Genomic DNA, 22,318 nt, shown 5'->3' with positions numbered 1-22,318 from the left:
CCGCTCCAGCTCAGGCGACAGTGATAGTTCCATCTGCAGCGCAGCTGGTAGTTCCCAGCGCTCCCTGTCGGCCCACCGCCAGCCAGCCGCAACTCAGCCACGAGTGAGTGACAGGGAGACGCTCCTATGAGTCGTGGGGGCGGGACTATGCGTCATTTCCTGGCTTTTCAGACACCCGCAGTATATAAGGTCTGCACTCACGCAGCGCCCTCGCTTACACAGTATGGCCGGCGACATTAGCTAGCGCTCGCTCTACTCTCTGTAACGGGAAAGCAGCGGACTACAAGAGACTGAACTGTATCTGCCTCTATTTCCAACAGACTCACGTTCAACTTTCGCTCACACACACACATACAAAGCCGGGAAAATTTTATTAATCCTTTTTTTAAAAAATTTAATATAAAATTATAGCAAAAAAAAAAAAAGGAACCTGAACTTTAGTAACAGCTGGAACAATCCGCAGCGGCGGCGGCAGCGGCGGGAGAAGAGATTTAATTTAGTTGATTTTCTGTGGTTGTTGGTTGTTCGCAGTCTCACGGTGATGGAAGCTGCACATTTTTTCGAAGGGACCGAGAAGCTGCTGGAGGTTTGGTTCTCCCGGCAGCAACCCGACGCAAACCAAGGATCTGGGGATCTTCGCACTATCCCAAGGTAGGTGCCAGTGGCTCGCTTCGGCAGATCCGGGCCTGAGGGTCGTCTCCGCTTTCAAAGCACCAGACCCTGGCCCCTGCCGGGGGCCCTCAGCCTTCAGGTGGGGCTGAGGCCACGAGCGGGGGTCGTTTTGACTGCCGTGGAGGGCGCGGAGTCTTGTGGGGAGCAGCGCGTCCACGCGGGGCGGGAACCGGCTTCTCCCGCCGCCGTTGCCGGGCCGGCACTGCCCTGGGGGAGGGGAGGAGGCCGGCATGGCCGCGTGCTCAGGTAACGTCCCCGGCGGGGCTTGCGGGGCCGCGGGCGACGCCGCGCGGCGTGGTTTCACGGCCCGTGCCTCCCCACTCTCCAGTCCGTAGTTGGCGGTCCGGGCGCTGAAGGGGTGCGGGCGCCAGGGTGGGAGGCTGCGCGGGCTCCCCGGGGCAGGTGTGGCTCTGCTGGCTCAGGCGCTAATTCGGGCGTGCCCGCCTCGGGTATGGGCGGAGGGAGCGAGCGGGTCTGGAGCGGGACTCTTTTTTCTTTCCCCGAGCGCCTAGAGGAAGGGGCCCTCTGGCCCTGGCGGAGGGGCTGGCCAGCAGGCCTCCCGCTGCGGTCTGGGCGGACAGCATGTGGCGCTGGGGCGGCGGGGATTGGGCGGGAGCGGCCGTGTCGCAGTGGCTGGGCCCCACCGCTGCCCTAACGTGTTCTGTAGCACAGCGTTTTCAGGGCGGTGGGTGGGTTGTGATACTGTTGGGGAGGCCATTGAAGACTCCGTGAATTCGCCAAGGGTTGCCCCTCGAGTCTCTTGACCTTGGGTTGTGTAACCTGTTACTGAGACGGCAGGATCCGAGAGACCGCAGTGGGGCAGAGAAGTGCAGGGGTAGGGAGGTTTGCCCACATTTGCGGGATGGAGGCTCGTCTGTCCCAGAACATAATACCTTTAATGCCTTAAGCTTAAGGAAAGAAATCGGGTCCCCACTCGTACCGCGGGAGGTCACGCGCGAGAGCGCTGAGCAGATCGTGCGGTAGTGACCTTTTTGTAGTTTTCCTAAGAAAATCGAAGCACAGATAAACGAACAGGCGATGCCTGGGATATTTGGGCCCTGTTCATGGGGACGGTCACACCAGTAGCCACCCACCGCCCTCCTGGGCCCCTCCGCTGCTTTCCCGGTCTGCTGGGCGCGCTAGTGAGGCCAGGGTGGCCGTGTGGCGGAGGAACCGGCGTGTCCCGCTTCATTGAGATGCGGCGACCAATGAGCTCCTGGACTCTTCCGAGAGCCTGGCCCCAGGGTGTGGGCCAATGGGCGTTTTAGGAATGTTGGCTGCGTTTGCAGCCGTCCTTTGACAAAAAGCAACTGGAGAAGAGAATCCAGGCGGACACGTGCTGCGAGACTTTAAGGCACATTGGGAAACGCAGTTCTTGAACGCTTCCACCGTAGGGGAAAAATCTTGGTTACTAAAATGCCACAGGCCTAATTTTTCAAGCTTCATGTGACACTTATAATGTCTAATATGGCGCTGTGTGCCAGGCCCAGTTCTAAACAAACACTTTTATATATATATATATTACAGGAAGAGATTACTTTTTTCCAAAATAACCGCGGTGAAACTTAGAATTTTCTTCATTTTTCAGAAGTGGGAAAACTTGTTTGTGATAGACATTTGGAAAAATTATTGGCATTAGCATTATCACCTAGAAAATCTTGGCAAGAACAGGCCTGGGAAATAATAAAAAATTATGTTGATGTAGTTATTCACATATGTGAACCCTTAAATAATTTGTAACACACGTTCTTAATAAGGGGAAGAGTTTTCTTTTCTCCACATTCTTAGGCCAAAAGTGCCAGAATTTGTGCTTGATTTTTTTAGTTAAGTGTTCCCTGAGTGAACGAGAGGGAGAAAGCCTTTTTACAAGGCAACCTGTTTTCTTTAAATGTTTAATAACCACTTTTACTTGGTACTTACCACATTTGAAATAGTTTTACTGCTTCAGTGTAGCTCATAAAACGATGGCAAAAGTTAAACCTTTAAGGACAGAATATTCTGGGTTTTGTCTTGTTTTTTTTTTTTTTTTTTAGATTTCTTGACTTGGTGCCATATTTGTGGGTGTTTAATATTCGTTAAACTATTGGAAATGTAGCACATCTCGGATGCTCTACATAAAGCAAGTTAAATAACTGAAAAATTTCTGTGGTAATGAATTTAAGAGGTCTTTTGCTGGTCTTCGTAGGAACATTTTCAGTAACCAGTCAAGCAAGGATGCACTGATTGGTTTAAGATAAAGTATCTGCAAAATAGTGACTAATTGCCTAAAATCAATGACTTACCAAGAGAGGAATCATTTGAAGAAGTCTAGTCTTTGAGGAGGTGGGGTACAGGCCCCAGAAAACCCCCTAGAAGAATTGTCTGTCAGAAGAGTAATGCATAATGAAGTGGTTTAAGTTCACAGCCTCTGGAATAACAAGATTTGAATTCAAACTGCACTAAATAGTATGAGTCCTTTCCTCACCTTTAAAATGGAGACAATAACGGTATACTTCCAGGTAGTGTGAGGATTTAAAAGGTTAATATTTTCTACAATAAAGCATTACCTTTGTTTTAGATTTCTTAAGGACAAAAAAAAATTTTTTTTTTTTTTTTAAAGAGTTACCAGGGCTAGAGAAGAATGATACCAGGTTGTAATAAAAAAGACTGCACTTTAGAGGTGCCTTACCAGTTTGATGTGCAGCAGTTACTTTTTTATTCAAAGAGAAAATATAATCACTGGAGAGTTTTAGATTCCTTCAGTACATTCATCCTTCCACAGAATTATCTTAGTAGCTTTGTATTTGTTAAATGAGAAAACCAGAAAGTCCTTGCTTGCCCTTGATTCACAGCCTGCCCTCCATGTCCATGAAAAGGTGAACAGAAGAGAGGTCGTGACTAAAAGACAGATTAACAGTCTGTGTTAAAGTAAATAAGTCTGTTTGTGAGGCATATTAAACATAAGGATACAGAACTTAATAAGAGCTTAAGAATGTGCAAGTGTCCAAAGAACCTTATTACACATGCCAAAGACATTAAAAAGATAAGGGTATTATGGAAAATTTTTCTGGAAAAATGCCGTTCCAAAACTGATGCAAGAAGATAAAACCTAAAATAGTCCTATATAATTGTTACAAACATTGAAATAGTCATTAATCATCTCAGAGAAAACTAGGCCCTTGAGCTGGGTTGTAGCGCGATGGCAAAGCATGTGCTTTGCATTCCGAAAAAAGAAAACTAGGCCCAGATGGTATCACTGGAATATTGCATTCAAGGAAGAAATGATTACAACCTTTTCCACATTTTCCCGGGATGTAAGTGGAACATAATACCCAGATCATTTTGTGGTCAGAATAATTTTGATAACATGATAAGTTGTGAAGGACTGGGACAATCATACTCTGCTGACAGGATAGAAAAGGGTACATAGTCATATCAAACCCAGGGCCTCATGTCAGTACTTACTCCACCACTGAGCTACACCCCAAAACCTGGCAGTGTTTAAAGTTAAAACATCTGTCGAGAATCTGATCTATTCATTTGTATTTATCAAAGAGAACAATAAATGTGTCTTCATACAAAGACTTCTACATGAATGTTCATAGTAGCTTTGTTGATAATAGCCCCCAAGCTGGAAACAACTCTGTGTTAAACAGGAAAGTGGGTGAACAAATTTTTTTATGTTCCTACAATAGAATACTACCCGGCCATAAAAGAATCAACCCTTCATATTCAATATGAGTGATAATGTAAAAGTAATTATACTGATTAAAAGAAGCCAAACAAAAGTACATATTAAAACTCTTAAAAAAAAAGTGCAAATTCATCTGATATAAGACAGATTGGTGTTTGCCTTAGGATAGGGTAAAAGGAGATGTTTTACAAAGCGTCATGAGGGACCATTTGGGATACATTCCTGACTGATGAACATCTCTCCTTGGTGCTGGAGATTAAACCCAAAGTGTTGAGCAGCCTAGGCAAGTGCCATTTTCTTTTTTTTTTGGCTCTTCTTTTTATGAAATATTCATTCAGGTCTATTCGCCTACTTTCTTTTGTCAGATGTATATTAGAAATATTTTTCCCTCTATATTTCCTTGTATGGTATCTCTGAGCAGAAGGTAAGAAAGCTTATTAATATTTTCTCTTTAATGGTTAACTGATTTTGTATCCCATTTAAGACATGTCAAAGTCTGGAAGACCGCTCCCCCCAAAAAAATATTGTTTTACCTTCCCTATTCAGATTTTGTTTTTTCATTTTTATTTGTAGATAGACATAATACCTTTATTTTACTTATTTTAATGGGGTGCTGAGGATTGAACCCAGTGCCTCAGGCATGCTAGGCAAGCACTCTACCACTGAGCCACAAATCGCAGCCTCATATTCAGATCTTTAATTCACCTGGGATTGATTTTGGGAATGAGGGAATAGAAAGCACTTGAAGCAAAATTCGCCTATCTTTTTTGGTACAATAGGATTGAACTCAGGGGAACTCTACCACTGAGCCACATCCCCAGCCCTATTTTGTATTTTATTTAGAGATATGGTCTCACGGAGTTGCTTAACACCTCCCTTTTGATGAGACTGGCTTTGAACTGGTGATCCTTCTGCCTCAGCCTCCTGAGCTGCTGGCATGTGCCACTGTGTCTGGCAAAATTTGCCTATCTTTCCAAGCTTTAATGCCAAGTCAAGTTGGAAACTTCTTCCTGAATTTTCACATTTTTTTCCTAAATATTTCTTACCCTTTTGTAGGGTGATTCATTTTAAGTGTAATCTGAAAAAATTACATAGTAATGAGAAGTTTTTGTGCTAATTTCTCAAATGAGAAGTGGATATGTGGGGTTTTTGTTGTTAACAAAAGAAACTTAGCTGGTAAGTTGGGTTAAAGAGTATTAATATATGTTGGAGAGCAGCAATTAGGCATATTCAGATGATCTGTAGGTTTAAAAAACTTATTTCCTATAGTATTTGAATTTGAAGTATTCAAAGGGAGAGACAACCTCTTAGTGTTAACCTGAAGTTTTCGCTAATCTTTAAGATCTTAAAAGTACATTGAGGGACTTTGGATTGTAATTGTAGCTCAATGGAAGAGCTCTTGCCTACTGTGCAAAGACCCTGGTTCAGTTGCTAGCACCATGAAAGAAGAATGTTGAATAAAAATCACTGGACATGTAGAAAATGCCTTAGAGTTCAACTTTGGTCAGAGTGGAAATATTCTTAACACCAAGAATACAAATAACCCAATCAGTAAATGGGCTAAGGAACTGGGCAGACATTTCACAGAAGATAAAAGCTCAAAAATGCATGGGGAAAAAAATGTTCAATATCTAGTAAGTAGAGAAATGCAAGTCAAAACTACCCTGAGATTTCATCTCACTCCAATTAGAATGGCTATTATAAGAACACAAGCAACAATAGGTGTTGACAAGGATGTGGGGGAAAAGATACACTCATACATTGCTGGTGGGATTGCAAATGGGTGCAAACACTCTGGAAAACAATATGGAGATTCCTCAGAAAACTTGTAATGGACCCCCCCATTTGACCAGCTATCCCAGTCCTCAGTTTATACTCAAAGGACTTGAAGTCAGCACGCTACAGTGATGCAGCAACATCTATATTTATAGCAGCTCAATACACAATAACTAGATTGTGGAACCAACCTAGATGCTCTTCAGTAGATGAATGGATAAAGAAACTGGTATATTTACACAGTAGAATATTGCTCAGCCATAAAAAAGAATAAGATTATGGTTTTTTAGGTAAATGGATGGAGTTGGAGAATATGCTAAGCGAGATAAGCCAATAACCAAAGACCAAATGTTTTCTTTGATAAGTAGATACTGGTACATAACGGGGGAGGTGAGGAGGGTAAAGGAAGAATGGAGGAACTTTGGATTGTGTCGAGAGAAATGAGGGGAGGGGAGGGGCCAAGAGAAGGAAAGATGGTGGAATGAGACAGACATCATTACCCTGTGTACATGTATGATTACACGAATGGTATGATGGTGTGACATTACACCAGCAGAAAAATGAAGTTGTACTCTATTTGTGTACAATAGAGTACAACAACTGAATGAATCAAAATGCATTGTTGTTATGTATAAGTAAATAGAATAATTTTTTAAAAAGATTGTTAAAGATAGATTAGTCTTTTTTTTTCCCCCTCAGGATTATAGAATCCTTTTTGCTTTCAAATTGGTAATAGTCCTCAGGTATGCTTAGTAACCCCGTTGAGTTTAGCGGGGAAATTCTAGTAGAGGCGAAGAAGATAAATGTTTTAATTTGGGGAGTGTTAGAGGTGTTTTTAGTTACATAAAAATATGAAAACTAGAATCTCGTGTTGAAAGTGACATTTAGAATTGGTGGGATGTCCTACTATTCTGTGCTCTACAAATTTTATAGACTATAAAATTTTTGAGTAAAGGGAAAGGATGGTTGTAAAGGTAAATCACACCTCGCCATTAACCTTCTCTGAACTCATGCCTTATTTGACTACATAATTGCACAATACTGGAGTTTTAGTCATTTACGCAGAAGGAATTTGCAACCTATTGCCAAGAAACCTTTTAGTGTAAATGTTCTGGAGCTGAAAAGCTTCCTATTGAAGAGTTAAGCTTCTCATTGCATTCCTCATAGTTTAAATTTTTTAAATTTTTTCAGAACCACTTGTCTTTAAGGGAGCATATGTTGAAAATATTAATAAATGGAGAAAATGGAAGTAACTGTACTGATAAAAGACGTACACTTTGGTAAAATTATGAGATTAGAGAAACAACTCAATACTGTGATTATAATTAGCAGTGTTACATTCTGGGTTGGTTTCCTTTTAAACAGTTACTGAGTAAATTGAATTTTAAAACTAACTTTTTACTGTAGGAAGTAATTTTTAATCACCTGGGAACTTTTTTAAGGATACAGTTCAGTAGTAATTATACTTACTATTGTACAACATGTCTCTAGAACTGTATTTCGTCTTGTAAAATGAGACTTTGCAAAGATTTCAGTATCCACAGGAAACTGATTTTGGCACACACAAATTCTCATGCCAAAACCTATGGAATCAATTATATAAAAGTTCTGATATGAAATGGTGCAGTATTTGCATGTGATCTATGCACATCCTCCCAGATTAAGATCTCTAGATTACTTATACCTAATGCAATGTAAATGGGAAGCAATAAAGATTTGTACTTGTTTAGTAGAGATAATTCTAGTATTTTCCACCTGCATTTGGTTTCAGTTCTCAGACACAGAGGGCCAGCTGTACTCATTAAACATTAATTACCATGCCCCTCAGCCTGTGTCAAACCACCTTTCTACTTTGTTCTCATGATTTTGACTACTCTAGATAATTCAGATGGATGGAGTCATACATTTTTGTACTTTTGTGACTGGTTTATTAATGTTCTTAATTCATCCATTTTGTAGCGTGTGACATTCTTTTTTAAGGCTGCATGATCCATTGTACACATGTACCATATTTGGGCTGCTTCTTCCTCTTGGCTATTGTGATTAATCCTGCTATGAACATGGGAGGACAGCTATCTTCTAGATCTTGTTTTCAATAGTATTAGTTACATATCCAGAAGTAGAATTACTAGATAATGATGTTGGGCATCTTTTCATAAACTTCAATACCCACTTCTAGATCTCAGAATTGTTGGATCCTTTGTGTTTTTTCCCTCTCCTTGTAGTCCTGGGTATCAAACCCAGGGTCTTGCACTTGGTAGGCAAGCACTCCACCATTGAGCTACATCTTCAGGCACTTCGTTGATTTTAGGGGGGGGAAATCATTATAGCAGTCTGTCTACCTGGTTAGATTTGGGCTTCAAGATTTAGCCAACATCATCTGTGGGTTATATTATGGATTCCCATATCAGGTTAGTAATGAAAGCCTTTGTCACATTATCCATATTTGTCTCACTTAGTACCATTCCAGGACTGGGGAGGCAGTCTACCCCATATTTCAGTTTTAATAGCTTCAATGTGCTGTGAAAGGTCAGATCCATGAAAAAAAAAGGCTAGGGGGGTATTCATATAAAACTTTATGGCAGTCAGAGGAATAGCTAAGTGGTAGAACACTTGACTTAAATGCACAAGGCTCTGATTTGAGCATTGAAAAAAAGAAAAAACAAAACTTTTTGGGATTGCTTTATTCGACTCTTCTCTCCAGTCTGTGACTGTCTTCCTCTGGGACCAAGTAGAAAGAGGAGGAGGAGGAGGAAGAAGAAGAAGATAAGTAACAGGGATCTCTGTGGTGCTCTTTGTTCTTGGGACCACAGTTTTGTTTTAAAAAGAACTCTCCTGTGCTGGAGTTGTAGCTCAGTAGTAGAGTGCTTGCCTAGCACATGTGAAACACTGGGTTGCATCCTCAGCATCACATATAGATAAGTAAATAAATAGAATAAATAAATATATTGTGTCCATCTACAATTAAAAATATTTTTAGAAGAAAATAAAGGATTCTCCTGCCTAATAGGTGATAGTTGTAGGGATCTTCCTAGCCACCACAGCTCCTAGAGGACTTCATGTGTGCAAGGATAGGATAAAATGGAGCCAAACCAAAGGTGGGATTTCCCCACATTATCTGACCCAAAAGAACTTCCTTCTTTGCAGACCAGAACTAAAAGGCCTATTTTGGAACTCTGTTTGCACCAAGCATGTAAGGTTTTCTGACTGCCTGAAAACAATCCAACAGATACCAAATGGGAAAGGGAAGGGGGGTGGGCAGGAAGGACACTGCTGGTTCAGTAGCATTTTGATTTTCTTCTTTAGTTCACTGTTTTACTTTTGTCCAGTCTTGCATTTTGTCCAGGGTTGTGTTGCTTTGTTTCGAGGTGCTGGGAATTGAATCTAGGACCTTATGTATGCTGTCCAAGTGCTCTATTACAGAACTTCAAACCCAGGGCCTTGTGCATGCTAGGCAATTGCTCTATTGCTGTGTTACCCAAACTGGCCCCAACTTCTGGTCTCCAGTGATCCCTCTACCTCAGCTTCGCCAGTAGTTGAGTTTAGTAAAAGATGATGTAGCATACTTCTGTCTTGGCAAAACCAGAATACACTTGTACTCATTCATTATTAATAAACAAGTATAATTTAGTGGTAGAGTACTTGTCAAAGTGATAATGTACAGATAAGTTTTTCAGTTGTGGTATGAAAGAAAGCAATTGCTTTAAGCATTAAGACAGTTGAATAATCAAGGAGCAAGAAAGGTAAAAAAAAAACTGAAGAGGTCCATATAATGCTGCTGTACATGAACATATATAAGAAAGGTTAAAAAAAAAAAACAATTGAAACATTGAAATTGAAACCTGAAACATTATTTTATCACATTTCTGTGGGGACAGTAAGCCTGCTTTTGTAAATAAAGCTTTATTGGAACCTAGCCACACCAATTCGTTTTTACATAATCTTTGGATATTTTCTTCCTATAAGGGGCAGAGCTGAGTAGTTTAAATATTGACTGTCAGCCTTGCAAAATTCAAAATTTACTCTGTAGCTTTTTACAGAAAGTTTGCTGACTCCTGTTTTAGAGGAAGGGTTTTCACTGTCCTGCTTTCTGTCCACACAAATAATGGGCAAGACAAAAGTGTTTAATGCAATTGGCAGAGGCATTTTCAAAATTACGTATCTATGATTAGAATATCAAACTCTAATGATGGTGGGAGTGTCTGTTTTGTTCACAAACCCACTGCAATGAATCATTGGTCTATATTATAAACTTTTTACAATATGATCTCTTTGGTAATTCTTGGTATCATAAATTTTAAACAGTGGTTCAGTAAATTATACTGATAACTACAAAGCTGATTAAAGAGATGATAATTTTGGAATGTGTTCATATAGGACCACATAATACTGATTCGGTGATTGATAATTATACACAATTCTTGGGTGCTTATAAACAAAGATATGGATAAAATGGTTTCTGATTGAATTACTTTTCCTGTTTTTAAACACTATGTCAGCGTTTCTCAGCTCTGGGTAATAACACTATCAAGGAGACTATTCACAATGTTTAGAGACAATTTTTATTATCAAAACTGGGGGTGTTGGGGATACGGGGTGAGCACCTGTAATCCCAGCAATGCTAAAGACTGAGACTGGAAGATCATAAGTTCTGAGGCCAGTCTCAGCAACTCAGTGAGGCTAAGCAACTTAGTGAGACTGTCTCAAAGCAGACAATAAAAAGGGCTGGAGTTGTGGCTCAGTGGTAAAGTACCCCGATGGGGAAGCGAAGTGCATGCTGCTACACAGTATACAAAGAACAGGGAAGTCACCCCCCCCCTGCACACAACAAAGAATTGTCTTAACTAAAATGTAAAGGATGCTGAGGTTGAGAAATTAATTTACCTTTAATAGTAGGTATTTAAATATTCAAAAATATGCTCAAAGATCATGATAAATGATCCCAAAGAAATAGATGCTCTTTATTAATAATAGTAAATGAATGATTTTTAGTCACCGTGACTGAAAAGCAACACTTGAGTAGTATGTCACAATTTATAAGTCATTTTAAGGTGCTGGGAATATAGCTCAATAATGTTGCTTATTGGTTGAGCACTTGCCTAGTGTACATGAGGCCCTGAATTCGATCCCCAGCATTGCAATATATATATATGTATTTTTTTTTTTTAAGAGGATGAGGCATAAATAAAAATGAATTTGGGGGTGTTTATGAAGGATAAAAGACTTCCTTATCACCTATTCAATAAAAGTTGAAATGACACCCCCCCCTTATTTTTTTTTTAATGTAAAAAGGTACTGTTGTCTGTTGGTATCTTTGGGCATTTATTTCAGAATGCCCCAGAATACCAGATGCTCAAGTCACTTTATATAAAATGGCATAGTGTTTGCATAAAAACTGCTGTTTGCATTATCATTTAAATGTTTAATTTATTTGTATTTGAGATGGGGTTTTGCTATGTTACTATACTGGCCCTGAACTTCTAGACTTAAATAATCCTCTTGCCTCAGCATCCCATGCAGCAGGTTTTGCAGGTGGTCATGCATGCAGAGTCCAGTATATTTTAAATCATCTTTAGATTATCTACAATACTTATATAAGTGCTATGTAAATAGTTGTTGTACTACATTGTTCAGGGAATAAAAAGTATGCATGTTTGGTAGAGAGACTTGCTTTTTTTCTCCAAATATTTTCAATCCAAGATTGGTTGAATCCACATGGAACCCATAAGTACAAAGAGTTCACTATATTATTTTTTTCTGTATGTACATATTTTTGATAGTTTAACTTATAAATTAGTCACAAATGAACAATTTTAATAATATACAATAAAAGTTATGTGAATATGATCTCTCAAAACATTGTACTGTATTCACCTTTCTTGTGATAGTGTAAGATGAGACCATGCCTATGTGATTAGGTGAAATTATATGAATGATGGTAAGCATTTTGATGTATCATTAACCTGCTCTGAAGATACCTAGAGTCGTGACATTGTTGGTTGGATGTACAGCTTCATTTGATGGCATGGTTGACTGAAACCATGGATTGTGCTTGACTACTGTATTACCAAGAATGGAGTAATAGAAAAGAATTTGTCAGTAATGTTTCTAATACTAAAACCAGAGAATGTTTTATTTATTTACCTCCATATTCCATTTTTGAATTCTTAATGTCTAATAGGTAGTTTTTAGATACAATAAGCAGGTTAATCTTGATCAGTTAAGTGTGGAATAGGATTTCTTACACTCTAGATAAATAAGTCAAGCCAGGAGCAATGATACACACCGGTAATACCTGTAATCCCATCTCCTTGGAAAACTGAGACCAGAGAATTGCAAATTTTGGTAACAGTGGTACCCATCTCAAAAAAAAAAAAAAAAGACCAAGGAAAGTTGTATCCTTCCCTGAGGTCTGGGTTTGTTTGTTTCTTTGGGGTTTTGTTTGTTCTTTTTCTTCCCCCATCCCTCAGCTCCTGATTATTACTTTTTTTTTTTTTTTTTTTTTTTTTGGGTGCTGGGGATCGAACCCAGGGCCTTGTGCTTACAAGGCAAGCACTCTACCGACTGAGCTATCTCCCCAGCCCCTGATTATTACTTTTTGCATTAAAGCATATTGTTTGTAGAATTTGGGATACTTCTTGTGGGTTTTAAAGTTGTACATTGTGAGCTTTTGAATTAGAAATATGAAGCTCAAAGCTTCTGCTTGACTTTTTTTAGGCGGATTTTTTTTCCCCAGTTCTAAGTTGCCTCAAATTTTGAATCCTCCTGCCTCAGCCCTCCCCAGTAACTGGGGATTACATGTATGTGCCACTGCAGAGGACAAAAAAAATCTTAAATTTACATTGCTCAGAACTTTTTCATACCTAGACAACAGATTGCACCTTCCTAATTTTAGAGACAGGATCTTGCTATGTTACTTAGGCTGTCCTCTGTTACATAGGTGGGGCTCAAGTGATCCTTCTGCTTCCACCTCCCCAGTGTGTGACTGGAACTACAGATGCATGTGCCTGGCCTCCTGCCCCATAGAATCATACCTTTTTTATTGAAAAAAGCAAAAACATAACCCAATAAAATGAGTTATTTCCTATATGTAAACAAGTCATTGCATAGTATTCCCCAAATATTACGGATGTGCTTACAATTGCCAAAGGCATTCCAAATTTTTTGTGAGCGCCTCTAGACTTGATTGACTGCCAATTGATGGCAGGAAATAATAGCTACACAGTACAATATAACTAACAGATTGCTCCATTGTTCAGGTTTTTAAATGTCTGCTAATTTGATGAAATATGTATTTATTTTATGTATCTTACTGGGGATTGAACCCAGGAGTGTTCTACTACTGGGCTGCATCCCCATCCTTTTTATTTTTTATTTCAAGACAGGGTCTCACTAAGTTGCCAAGACGGGCTGGAATTTTAACCATCCTCCTGCCTCAACCCCTGAGTAACTGGGATTATAGGCGCATGCTAGGCAAACACTCTACCACTGAGCCACACTTCTAGTCCAAATGATGCTCTTTTTAAAAATGAGTTTGATGTTGGGGCTGGAGTTGTAGCTTAGTGGTACAGCACTTGCTTAGGATGTGTGAAGTACTGGGTTCAATTCTCAGCACCACATATAAATAAATAAATAAAACAACCATCCATCAACATCTAAAAAAATATTTTTTAAAAAAATGAGTTTGACAAAGTATATCAGATTTTACCTTGAAATTCTTTAACCAATAATGATTTAGTGATATTCCTTGGTTTGAATTTCCTGGATAAATGACTTATTCACATTTTTGCTTGTTTTTCTTTTAGTGATTTGTAGATATAAAGTATAGGTTAAGTGTAGTATAAAGTATAGGTTAAATGGGAGAGCATTTATGAATAGGCATGAACTGTTACTAATCATATTTTTTGTTAAATAATAGATCTGAGTGGGACGTACTTTTGAAGGATGTGCAATGTTCAATCATAAGTGTGACAAAAACTGACAAGCAGGAAGCTTATGTACTCAGGTAAGTACTGTAAAACAGGTGTTAGTGTTAACTAGCCAATTTCAGTTCTAATCATAACTTTATGTGAAATATTATTGTTCCTTTTAGTTGTATAGTAACTTTTACCATAGTTTTAAGAATATGGTATAAAATAAAAAGTTAGTAATCCTGGCATTTCTAAGCAGATTTTGAAACTTAACAGCTCTTCAAGCTGGTTATCATCTTTGCCCCTGACAGTTGGCAGAAGTCATGTGTACCCTTATCTCACCACACCAAACCCCTGCCCTAACTTTAGGGAAATGTTTCATATAAATACGGTTGCTGTATTGGTATACAAAGCCATTCAACCTTTTTGTAGGTGAAAGTTAATTATAAGTATTTTGACTAGTTAGCTTATATTATAATGGCCCTTGGGTTAAACAAGGTATATAAGGTCTCTACTTTTTACTAAGCTTATGTTTGGGGTGTTCAGGTATTTATCAGAATACTTTAGTATAGTATCCCATTCCCCAAGGATGTGGTGAGTGAAAAGAAAACTTTCCTTTCCTTGTGGAGCTTATTGTCTATCTAATAAAAGAAATATTGGGATGGTTGCAGAAATAGGATGTGAGAATAAGTAGTAATGCAGGATGAAATTATGTAGTTAGTAAATAGTTTAAATAAATTAGGCATACACCAGTGACAGTTTTTAGACTATTGTATATAGTTAGCCATCTGGAGGCACAGGAGAGAGAATGAGTGAGCCAGGAACAGTGGTGCATGCCTATAATCTTAGCAGCTCAAGAGGTGCAGACAGGAGGATCACAAGTTCAAGGCCAGCCTCAGCAACATAGTGAGACCATAAGCAACTTAATGAGACCCTATCTCAAATTTAAAAATCAAGAGGACTGGGGGCTGGGGAGATAGCTCAGTCGGTAGAGTGCTTGCCTTGTAAGCACAAGGCCCTGGGTTCAATCCCCAGCATCCAAAAAAAAAAATCAAGAGGACTGGGATATAGCTCAGTAGTAAAGTGCCCGAGGTTAAATCAGGGGAAAAAAAAGAAAGAAAGAAAGCAAGAATGAATCCTGTCCCAAAGAGACAAAGTGTTCCAAGGATACTGCTGAATAGAAGAGGAAGGTGACTATGTGTAATGAGCTGATTCAAGATTCTAGAACCTTAAACTGTTTTGTTTCTGTTTGTTTTAATAACAGAGAAAGACTTCTGTAATACATTATTTGCTTTCTTTGGATACTAACATTTTTAAAGTACTAGCCAAAAATCAGAAATGATGATCTAGTAATAAGTTAATTATACCATCAGCAGTACATAAAAATTATAATAATCCTTTGACTCTTTTCAACTGCAGTGAGAGTAGCATGTTTGTCTCCAAGAGACGTTTCATTTTGAAGACATGTGGTACCACCCTCTTGCTGAAAGCACTGGTTCCCCTGTTGAAGCTTGCTAGGGATTACAGTGGGTTTGACTCAATTCAAGTAAGTAGTCAGAAATATTGTTTAAGCCTTATAATAAAGACTGTATTAGTGTCACTTCATTAGCTAATTTTGCCTCAAAAGTAAAATATTGGAAAAAATATTTTTAAGAGTTTTAATTTTGCAGATTTTTGATGTGCAGTTGATTTTTTTTTTTCTTAGAAGTTCTTAGTATCTGTCTGTCTCCTCTCTTTTTTTCCAAGAGCTTCTTTTATTCTCGTAAGAATTTCATGAAGCCTTCTCATCAAGGATACCCACACAGGAATTTCCAGGAAGAAATAGAATTTCTTAATGCAATTTTCCCAAGTAAGTTTAAATAGAATTTAAACATTTTTCTTCTTGAATTTAGAGGGGGGGGGGAACCTTTCAGAGATTTCTTTTTTCTTTTAATATATGAGGGGATATGTTTGCAAATACAGCCCCATATATACACTCTTTCATCCTTTCTTCAAAATTTAACTCACCTGAATGTTTTATCAGTATAATAGTGATTGATTATTTTTGTTGTTTTATTTTTGAGATAGGATCTCCATAAGTCATCAGGGTGACCTTGAACTTGAATAATACAGCTATAATGTTGACCTTTGTAATAGCTTATATTATTCAAAATATACAGAATTTGCCAGGCATGGTTGTGCATGCCTGGGACAAGTGAGTCAGGAGGATTGCAAGTTCAAAGCCATCCTCAGCAACTTAGCAAGTTCCTAAGTAACCTAGGGAGATCTCAAAATAAAAAATGAGAAAAATGATCTGGGGACATGGCTCAGTGGTTGACTGCCCTGGTGGGTTCAATCTGTGCTACCAAAAGTATATATATGTATATGCAGAATTTATAGAGTATAAAAATATTAGCACCTGTTAAAAATTTTATCTCATGTGTATGTGCTCTTATAAAAATAATTATGCATCTCAAATCAGTGCTGTTGAAACACCAAAATAAGAAAACCATGGAAGCTTGACACTGGCATGAGCCTATGGTTTCAGTCACTTAGGAAACTGAGTCAAGAGGATTGCTCTATCCTAGGAGTTCAAGACCAACCTGGGCAATGGAGCAAGACTTCGTCTCTTAAAATAAAAAAGAAAGATAGAAAAGGAAATCATGGAATTGAATGTTTGTTCCCTAGTTTCTGAGTTTTTTCTTAGAGATAGAGAACTAAGGTTATCTAATTCAACACCTTGACTTGGTAAATGAGACTGAAAATGTAGGGTAATTTGATAATATCACATAGTCCCCAAAGGTATGATTAAAAAGAAAATCAGGGGCCGGGGATATAGCTCAGTTGGTAGAGTGCTTGCCTTGCAAGCATAAGGCCCTGGGTTCAATCCCCAGCACCACAAAAAAAAAAAGAAAAAAGAAAATCAGGAATCTGAGGATGTATCTTAGTGGCAAGAGCGCCTGCTCAGCGTGTGCAAGGCCCTGGGTTTTGATTCCCACCACCATGAGAAGAAAAATCTGACTTTTCTTAGTAACTTATCACATCTAATATGAAACCCTAGTAGGCCAGGTCACAGAGTGGTAGGTACTTAGTTCTAATAGCTTCCAAGTGTTGATTATTTGTTTTTAGTTGGGAAAATAGATAACTGGTGACCAAATTCCATTTTCTATAGGAAGGTAAGCCATAGTTTTCTCAACTATTTAAACCAACCCATTAACCTAAGTGTACTTTTCAAAGACAGAATTTGTTTTGGGTATTTTTTTTTTAGGACAGGGTGTGTAATCCTGCCTATCTTGGCAAAAAGTATAATCCCACTTATTAGATAGGTGAAAATAAGCTGTTAAAATGGATCTGTTATATTTATCTTCTCTTCCCTCAACAGATGGAGCAGCATATTGTATGGGACGTATGAATTCTGACTGTTGGTATGTTCGATATCATTTTGTGGATTTTTTTTTTTTTCTGTTGTCCATATAAGATTTATTTTAAACGACCAGTTGTTTTTAAGAACTATTTTATACTTTCATATAGGTACTTGTATACTCTGGATTTCCCAGAGAGTCGGGTAATAAGTCAGCCAGATCAAACCCTGGAAATTTTGATGAGTGAGCTTGACCCAGCAGTTATGGACCAGTTCTACATGAAAGATGGTGTTACTGCAAAGGATGTCACTCGTGTAAGTTTTTTTTTTTTATTTTTAATGGTGCTGGGATCCAACCCAGGGCCTTGTGCTTGTGCTATCTCCCCAGCCCCCTCGTGTAAGTATTTTTAATAAAAATTGTTGCTAAATTGTTCTGCCTCAAAACTGCATTTTTAAATTTATCTCAGTCTTGGTTTATTTTTCAAAGTCATGTTTAATTTGGTCTTTGGTCTTTTCCAGGAGAGTGGAATTTGTGACCTGATACCAGGTTCTGTCATTGACGCCACACTGTTCAATCCTTGTGGGTATTCAATGAATGGAATGAAATCGGATGTAAGTAAATTACATCTTGCTTCAGTAATTATCTTAATACTTAAATATTTTCCATTACTAATGCACAATTATTTCCCTAAGGGAACTTATTGGACTATTCACATCACTCCAGAACCAGAATTTTCTTATGTTAGCTTTGAAACAAACTTAAGTCAGACCTCTTATGATGACCTGATCAGGAAAGTTGTGGAAGTCTTCAAGCCAGGAAAATTTGTGACCACCTTGTTTGTTAATCAGGTAATTTGATTTCTTGTTGACAATAAATGTCTAAAAGAAAATGATAGTGAGGACTGTCATAGGATGTATTTTAAGATGGCACACATAATTAGTCACTCAAATATCCAGAGGTGCTACTGATAGATCAGACTACTTGTATTTCATTAGACTTCTATGTGTCCTTGTTTTATATTGAGCCCAATTGATGGGCTCCTCCCATCACATTTATTTTCCCTGTTGCCAGGCCTCGTGGGGGACCATAAGATGTTCCACTACCCCAACCCATTAGAGGGAAGGTAAACTAAAAATTCCAGTTTCATTAAGATAGGAGGGTACTTATTGTATAACTGTTTTGTTTGAAAATACCTGCAGATTGGAAGCACTAATGATTATTTCAATTTTTCCCCCAGAGTTCTAAATGTCGCACAGTGCTTTCTTCACCCCAGAAGATTGAAGGTTTTAAACGTCTTGATTGCCAGAGTGCTATGTTCAATGATTACAATTTTGTTTTTACCAGTTTTGCCAAGAAGAAGCAACAACAGCAGAGTTGATTAAGGAAAATGAAGAAAAAACGCAAAAAGAGAACACACATAGAAGGTGGTGGCTGCTTTATAGATATTGATTCTGGGGGCCATGCTTTCCATAACCACCACCTTGTAGTTGCAGAAAGCCCTAGATGTAATGATAGTGTAATCATTTTGAAGTGTATGCATTATTATATCAAGGAGTTAGATATCTTGCATGAATGCTCTCTTCTGTGTTTAGGTATTCTATGCCACTCTTGCTGTGAAATTGAAGTGCATGTAGAAAAAAACTTTTACTATATGAAACTTTACAACACTTGTGAACACAATTCAATTTGGTTTATGCACAGTGTAATATTTCTGCAGGTATCGTCCAAAATTCCCCACAGACAAGGCTTTCGTCCTCATTAGGTGTTGGCCTCAGCCTAACCATCTGGGACTGTTCTATGAAATTGCTGCCAGAATTTTACATCCAGTTACCTCCACTTTCTAGAACATATTCTCTACTGATGTTATTGAAACCAGTTTCTACTTCATACAGATGTTTTTTGCAATAGCAATTAAATTTTTCTTTCACAAGACAAGTCCTTAAGAAAATGATTCCAATTACTCATTTTGTGTATTACTATTTTAATAATTGTTTCTGCATTTGTAGTCCTTTGATTTCTTCCCTCAACCTGGTGTCTTTTCCTCCAACCCCCCAAATGAAGCAATACACTTACACTGTGGGTTTATATACTAATCTTATACCCCAGGTCAGGGAATGGGGAAAAGTCTCTGGGCTTAATTTTCTTTTAAGAGCATATTAATTTGGACTTTTTAATGGCATGGGCTCTTTTAGAAGATAAATGACAAAGTTAAATATCTCCCACAAAAGAATTTTAAGCATATCTAATGTCGAGTTACAAGAAGGACACATAGTTATGGGTTGAGATTATGGTGTGCTGACTGATCTGTACACCGCATGCTATACTGTGCTCTTTAATAAATGAGATTAGCTTCTAATGGAGTACCATACCTTTACTAACTTGCTAAGTAGTGGTATAAAAGGATTTTTATCACTAAGTAGCTAAGTAGGGAGATTTAGCATATAGATAGTCCTGGATTCATTTAAGTCCTGTCAACTTGGATCATCCACCTTAACTTTCACTTTTAGTAGCCATTGCCACTAGTTTCCTTTAAATAGTGTATTGTAAACTTTGGTTCAAAGCAGAATCAGTTGGTTTTCCATCTTAAGACTTAGAAGTTCTGTGATTAAGTAACACATGTGCGTGTTCTGATTTCATCTGTTCCTGTATCATCTTCCTTCCACCATGGTATTCACAAGATCAAATGAATGACTGCCCAGAATGAAAACTGTCTAGGTTATTCAGATACTACCATGTAGCAGAATGTATGGCTAGATTTAATTTAAAAAGAAAGTTAAAATTCTAAAAATATTCAGTGGGAAATGACTAGTAACATAGGCTTTCAAGAGTTGGGATGTTTTAGCTATAATTGCAAATACTGTGGTATTTAAGCAACTAAGAGAATAGCAAAATGACTACATTTTGTATTTCTTGAACTCACAATATTTTCTTGATAATTTCTGGATTGATGCAGTGATGCTTTGTTCCTTCCGTAATTATAAACGAAACACGTTTTTCAGTGTTTCTAAACTTAAAATCTACTTGGTTTGAAATCAAGTGGTTGGAACACTGTTTTGACTTATATCTCAAGCACGCTGTTGATCGAATGTTTCATTGAGGAAGCTTTCAATCAACTTGATCTGTTTGATTCTGTAATGAGCACAGCACCTAATGTTTTGACTTGCTCTGATGTGAGGACCTGTACTCAAGATGGATTTTGTTTTGGAGCAGTACCCCAATAGATTGGTAATGTTTGTTGGCTTGAGGTTTGATTTTTATTTTGTTTTTAAAACAATTTTTTTCTTTCCCCTAATAGTCTTAAGACTTCTAATGTTGAAAACTTGCACAAATTTGTGTGGAACAAAGCCTAGAGAAATGAAAACTGTAGATTGAATAGAATCTATCCTAGTGTGATAGAAGAGAGAAAATTTTGGTGCCATAATTCCTCTCTTCATTGGTGTTGGACTTAAATCAGTTGAAATGTATTTCTGTATCACAATTTAAGCTTCAATAAAAGTTTGCTTACTTAATTGTCTAGTGACATTCAGAAAGTTTTCTGTTGATCTGTTTTATGTCTACTTGACCAAATACTGTGGACCTTTTATAGTTTATGCTTTTAAACCATTGGGGTGTAGGGGATTTCATCTATGGATGTTTCTATTAAACTAGAACAGATTTATAAACGTGATTATTTTTTCATGGAGGTAATTTTGTTATGTTTTGTTCTGTGTTTATTTTGTGATACGGGGAATCAAATCTACCACTGAGCTATTCACCCAACCCCTCTCATTTTCTTGAATTAACAGAATTTCATTTCTAGTTTCCTGTTTCTAATAAGCTAAAAATAATTTTATGAAAATATATACTCTGATCTTTCTCAGAATAAACTTAAATTGAAAAATACTTAGCAAATTTTCCATTAAGAACAAATCAATAAACCAGGCTTGGTAGAGTATACCTGTGGACTACCTGGAAGGCTGAATCAGGAGGCTTGCTTGAGCCCAGAAGTCCCTGGACTTTTTGCCCAGCGTAGGCAAAAGAACTTGACCACCCTTCTGTTAGATGATCTTAGGAAAACAAAATACTGCATTGGTGTGCAGTACCTGTTTAACCAGGTAAGTGAATTTTTACAATCAACAATGAGCAGTCATTGTACATAGGTGGTACTATTCTTACAGATAAATTAAGTGCCACCAATTATTTCATTCCTGGTCCCCTACCCTTCAAACTTGTCATTCTCATCTACCATTCTTTTGCTGTTAAAATGGAAGAGGGTGCTTCTCATTTGGATTCCATTCTCTCCTGCCTTCAAAGACTATTCAATGAATTCTTCATATTTCTGCCTGGTACTGAGTTGTGAGTTCTGCAGATATTCTGTTGTAATGGTACATTTTCATTAGTTTACTTTCTCAGTTGTCCCCCAATCTTTACTTCAAACTTCCCTTGTTTAATCATTACTAAGGCAGTGCATGATACATCTTTTATACCCAAAAATGGAGATGTAAGAACAAACTGTCCAAAATTCCACTACTGATGTATGATGGATATAAGAAAAAGTGAACATACAATGACTTGGGTAGTTGAGGCAGGAGGATCACAAATTCAAGGCCAACCTCTTAGCAACCTAATGAGACTCTGTCTCAAAAAGTAAAAAGTGCCCCTGGGCCTGGTTTCTTGGAGGATACTGAAAACCTGTGAATATAATGAACTTGATACAAAGTCAAAGCTAGAGTCCTTTGACTTCTAGATGGCAAGAAAACTATTAAAGGCACTTGTCAATGGATGTCTAGTACCCTGTGAGAGCTTAGGCCTCACAGGTGGAGAGAATAGGTTGAGATCAGATTTATAACATCTTTTATGGAGGGGTGTGTGTGTGGATTTTTGGTTTGGTTTGACAGTATGGGGATTTGAATCCAGGGACATTCTACCACTAAGCTACATCCTTAGACCTTATTTTTTTTATGATT

General features: G+C 38.2%; 1 protein-coding gene across 1 annotated transcript; it reads left to right on the top strand.

Annotated features, from left to right (window-relative positions):
* The first annotated feature begins 227 nt into the window (after positions 1 to 227).
* Positions 228 to 20,892, top strand: Amd1 (adenosylmethionine decarboxylase 1). The gene is made up of 9 exons (XM_047558610.1): positions 228 to 651; positions 14,040 to 14,126; positions 15,451 to 15,577; positions 15,778 to 15,880; positions 17,393 to 17,435; positions 17,542 to 17,686; positions 17,891 to 17,983; positions 18,065 to 18,220; positions 18,610 to 20,892. The coding sequence occupies exons 1-9, from the start codon at positions 542 to 544 to the stop codon at positions 18,748 to 18,750; spliced, it is 1,005 nt and encodes a 334-aa protein (XP_047414566.1). The 5' UTR covers positions 228 to 541; the 3' UTR covers positions 18,751 to 20,892.
* Positions 20,893 to 22,318: the final 1,426 nt, after the last annotated feature.

This window comes from Sciurus carolinensis, chromosome 7 (genome assembly GCF_902686445.1).
Source record: "Sciurus carolinensis chromosome 7, mSciCar1.2, whole genome shotgun sequence".
Classification (NCBI taxonomy): domain Eukaryota; kingdom Metazoa; phylum Chordata; class Mammalia; order Rodentia; family Sciuridae; genus Sciurus; species Sciurus carolinensis.
The sequence above is the reverse complement of the archived record's forward strand: the minus strand, read 5'-3'. Positions and strand labels throughout refer to the sequence as shown.

Excerpts from the sequence above, each read along its gene's own strand:
- Amd1 (XM_047558610.1), top strand. The coding sequence starts at position 542 with ATGGAAGCTGCACATTTTTTCGAAGGGACCGAGAAGCTGCTGGAGGTT. Across the intron at positions 14,127-15,450 it reads CAGGAAGCTTATGTACTCAG|TGAGAGTAGCATGTTTGTCT; the intron begins GTAAGTACTGTA and ends TTTCAACTGCAG. Across the intron at positions 15,881-17,392 it reads TCTTAATGCAATTTTCCCAA|ATGGAGCAGCATATTGTATG; the intron begins GTAAGTTTAAAT and ends TTCCCTCAACAG.